The sequence below is a fragment of the Lactuca saligna genome, chromosome 8 (genome assembly GCF_052625555.1).
Source record: "Lactuca saligna cultivar CGN05327 chromosome 8, ASM5262555v1, whole genome shotgun sequence".
Classification (NCBI taxonomy): domain Eukaryota; kingdom Viridiplantae; phylum Streptophyta; class Magnoliopsida; order Asterales; family Asteraceae; genus Lactuca; species Lactuca saligna.
The window spans coordinates 6228454-6232443 of record NC_136424.1 but is presented as its reverse complement, the minus strand read 5'-3'; the positions used below and the strand labels follow the sequence as shown (position 1 = coordinate 6232443).

The 3990-nt window shown below is 32.2% G+C and overlaps 1 protein-coding gene across 1 annotated transcript; it reads left to right on the top strand.

Annotated features, from left to right (window-relative positions):
• Positions 1-412: 412 nt before the first annotated feature.
• On the top strand, positions 413-2649 carry LOC145007951 (F-box family protein). Its single transcript, XM_078966561.1, has 6 exons — positions 413-873; positions 1366-1520; positions 1599-1686; positions 1776-1945; positions 2023-2168; positions 2308-2649. Exons 1-6 carry the CDS (start codon positions 689-691, stop codon positions 2431-2433), a joined length of 870 nt encoding a protein of 289 aa, XP_078822687.1. The 5' UTR covers positions 413-688; the 3' UTR covers positions 2434-2649.
• Positions 2650-3990: the final 1341 nt, after the last annotated feature.

The window sequence follows — 3990 nt, the reverse complement described above, 5'->3', positions numbered from 1 at the left end:
AAACATAAATAAATAATAAAAAATAACCCCAAAATTGCAGTTGAAATGGAGAGGAAATTGCAGTTGAACTTAGTCAATCTACGATTTTAAGGGGGCGAATGAGGTATTCATACAAAAAAAATTTTAAAAAAAATCATCTGCGAACATACAAGTTGTTAAAACACGTTTGTGCTTTAACGATTTATACGTTCGCAGATGGCTTGTCAAAATCACAAATGAATTTAATTTATCTGTGATTTTGGTGGCTAAAAATACAATTTGGGGTGTTATTTATTTATTTTTGTTATTTTCCACAAAATAATTAACATTTTTTTTTTGCTAAATTTACAATTTTCACTTGTTTTTTGAGTGTTTATTTTTTCATAAATTGGGATTATTACTAGGCCCAAAATCGTAAGGGGATGAGATTTGATTCCCGTATCTGTCGCGGAAAATAAAAGAGGTTAGACATTCGGGACGAGGAGAGGGAAGGTCAAACTCAGCCTCATCCCGCCCCATTTCCATCCCTAATTTCAAAGTAGATTTATGAATGGTACGATCACCCATTAACTTGAGAAACACAAAGTAATTGTGTGAAGAATCTGTCATGGCCGATGAAATGAAACCGCTTCAACTTCCTATTTCCCCCGCAATATTCAACATGCAAGCAAATTTGCCCTAATTCTTAAACCACCACAAATCTGGAAGAATGGAAGGTCCGATGGATAGGTACCATAAATTAGGGCTTCAACAATCCTTCTCCCGAATCTATCAGTATCCGTTGGCTTGTAAAGAGCTTGGGTTAATTGTCAAACTCTCCTATTCTAAATTACCCAAAAACTTGCAATCTCTTGTTCTCCAAGATGTCCTCACTGCCTTTGGCCTTCTTCGTCGGTAAGTTTTCTTCGATCCCTAATCTTAATCATATTTTTATTAACTTTTCATGGCGCTTGATGAAATTTCTTCCGAAAAGCAGATATGCACGCACAAATTGATTGTCTAATAGTTCCTTGGTATTCAGAATCCAATTTTAGAACTAACTCTGTTTCAAATTCAAGTCTTCTAGATTCTTCTTTTCATAACAGTATAGAGAAATCTCTTGTTTTATGGAACCTTATATGCCTTCCTGTGTTTTCTCAAACTTAATTGGAAGAGAACACATAAACACAAACTTTTTGGAGGATTTGTAATGTCTTGTAGATTACTCATGTTATAACTTATAAGCACAGTTGCCTATTATTTCAAAAGCAGCAAATAACATCATTTTGTTCCAACTTGTTTGAGTGGATTTATGGATTTGGGGCATTATATACTTTTTGATTGTTTATGGAGCTTGTTTTATCATAACACATATTTAATTATGTAATGTCATTCACTTGAATTCAGAATGCAAACACAAACCGCCATTCATGCAGCAAATACCCTCCTTCAAGCTGTGGAATCAGCATTGCCTAAGCAAAAAAAGGCCCAGGCTGTAACTGAGTTCAAGCATGCCATGGTTGCTCACAAGAGGCATTCCAAAGCACGAAACAATGAAGAAGGTTGGTTTTTATTTTAAGTTCCATTGATGCTCTGTAGTTCTTACATTAATCTCATTTCATGATTTTTTTATGTCTTAGATTTGGTTGAACTTCCACAAGATGTTCTTGTACATGTCTTCAGTTTCTTGGATTTACAATCTTTACTTTCTTCTTCACAAGTTTGTCGGTATTTTTCTCTCTCTTTTCATTGATTTTAACATTTCAACTTCTTGAAAATGTGAATAATACCTGTAAATAAATGCTTCATGTCTTCAGTTCATGGAACATTGCTTCAAGTGATAGCCATGTATGGAAGACACTCTATACCAACACTTCAAATATTCTCTCCAAGATCAATAATCATGTTCATGGTGAATTAATCAATGATAAATGCAACCAAGAGGGCAGCCTTGACTGGAAAAATATTTATAAAAAAGCATATGAAGGTAAGCAAAAGCATCCCAACTTTATATTTTTAAGAAATCATTCAACTTTATACGCATTAGATTTATTTTGATTGCAGCTTTTTCATGGAAGAAACTTCTTACATCTTCTAGAGGCTTCTGCAAGCATTGTCATGCAATTGTTTGGGTCACTGACATGGGAAACAACAAAACATTTGGACTGAAATGTAAATATCACCAAATCAACCCAATATCTACTCGACAGGTAACTTAATATTTAGCTTTTTTTTTTTTTTTTTTTATCTCAAATTTTTAATAACCATGAGAGGTTTCCAATTTATCTAGTCATCTTGTGGTGTTTGGAATATGATTTTTTTTTTTTTTTATTTGTTTTGTTTTGGCAGATTGTTGAGTACATAGATGGTGAGTATGCTTCATCAGATAGTGATAATGATAGTGATTGTAATTCATATGACGATTTTGCCCCCAAGCTTTGGGCATATCCTAGGAGGAGTGAGTTTTCTCACTGAGTGCAATGTACTGTTTTTATGATTTAATGTTACACACTTGCTAGTTTTACCAATTTATGTAAATTTTATGTAAAATAATAAATAAAGAGTAGTGTTTTAGGTTAAAAGGTTAGATGAGAGTATGATATGTATATGGATGATTTGGCTCCTTTGTCCAACCATCATAATCAAACATGTTGTCGATTTAGTCTATTTATAAAAAGGGTATTTCGTTTACTAGTTTTATCACTTTTATGTTATTGTATTTTTGTTTCTATTTTTATTTTCTTTATTTATAATCAACAAATATGTAAAAGGTTGAAGTTAAAATTTAATTTGCAAAAACATTATTTTAAAAGCCGAATAATCTCAAATGCCATTTTGGAAAAACCGATTTAGAACCGATACCATTGGATACATAATTTCATAGCGAGACCCGGTACAAAAACCACCCGGTTGGCTAAACCGGTTTTACTATTTCAAATAAAATCCGAATCGGATCTTAAAGAAGATGGGTTTTAACTTTTTTATCCCCTTTTGTGCACCTCTAGGATGTAACCATATTAAAACTTAAAATGCCGCTATCCTATATATTTTACACTTAATATTTGATCCATAATAAAGTTGGCTTGTATTAATCTTGGCCCAATTTAATATAATTCGTCGACTATGCTATTTATTTTTATCTGGTGTTAATGATGTTTGTTTAAAGTTCGATTTTTTTTAAACCTTTAGAAAGATTATATCGTAAGATTCTTTGTTTTATGCAACTCATGAATTTTTGTAAAACTGAACTAATATTTGATATGATCACTTCTCTCATAAAGTAGGGTTTCCCAAACTCAACGCAGACCTAGTTTTCACGAGTGATGTAGATTGAACTAGATTTTTATTTTGTTAAAAACAAGATTGACAATGATTCATAGAAATTTGTTTGTATCTCTATTAAAGATCACCTTTACAAATGTGTAACTTATAGCCTTTAGTTTCGCAGACATTCTATTATATATATATACAACCTTCTCTCCATATCAATAAAGATTCGATGGAAATATAATAGACCTTACCTTGTAGGGTAATCGCAATTCGGAATTCACAAAGTCAAAATCAAAATCTATTATTGTTGGTGAAGTGAAGTGAAGAGGAATGTAGACCATTGGTATGGACGAGACTTGTGGTCCAAATGCGCACACATGATTTATAGTCAGAGTGATTCCTGTTTTATTGGCAATTCTCATTCCCCACGCGACTAGTCGACTAGACTACAAGTGGCTGGCTCCAAAATTAATAGTAAATTTTACATGTGTAGTGGTTAATTGACCGACAAAGAAAGCTTCTATTACAATTGACAATTGACAGTTGTTATCATTATATTACTTAATCTATGGTACAACTATTTTCCACCTACAAACTTCAATGGTGTGCACACATATCGTTTACTTTGTCGTGGCATCGTTATCTTATAGAAGTTCCATAGTCATCAAAGAAAATAAAAATATAGATAAATAACTAATTGCATGTAAAAAAACAAGAGAGAATTACAAATTTAGCTATTTTCTGATGATTTTTTATTTAATA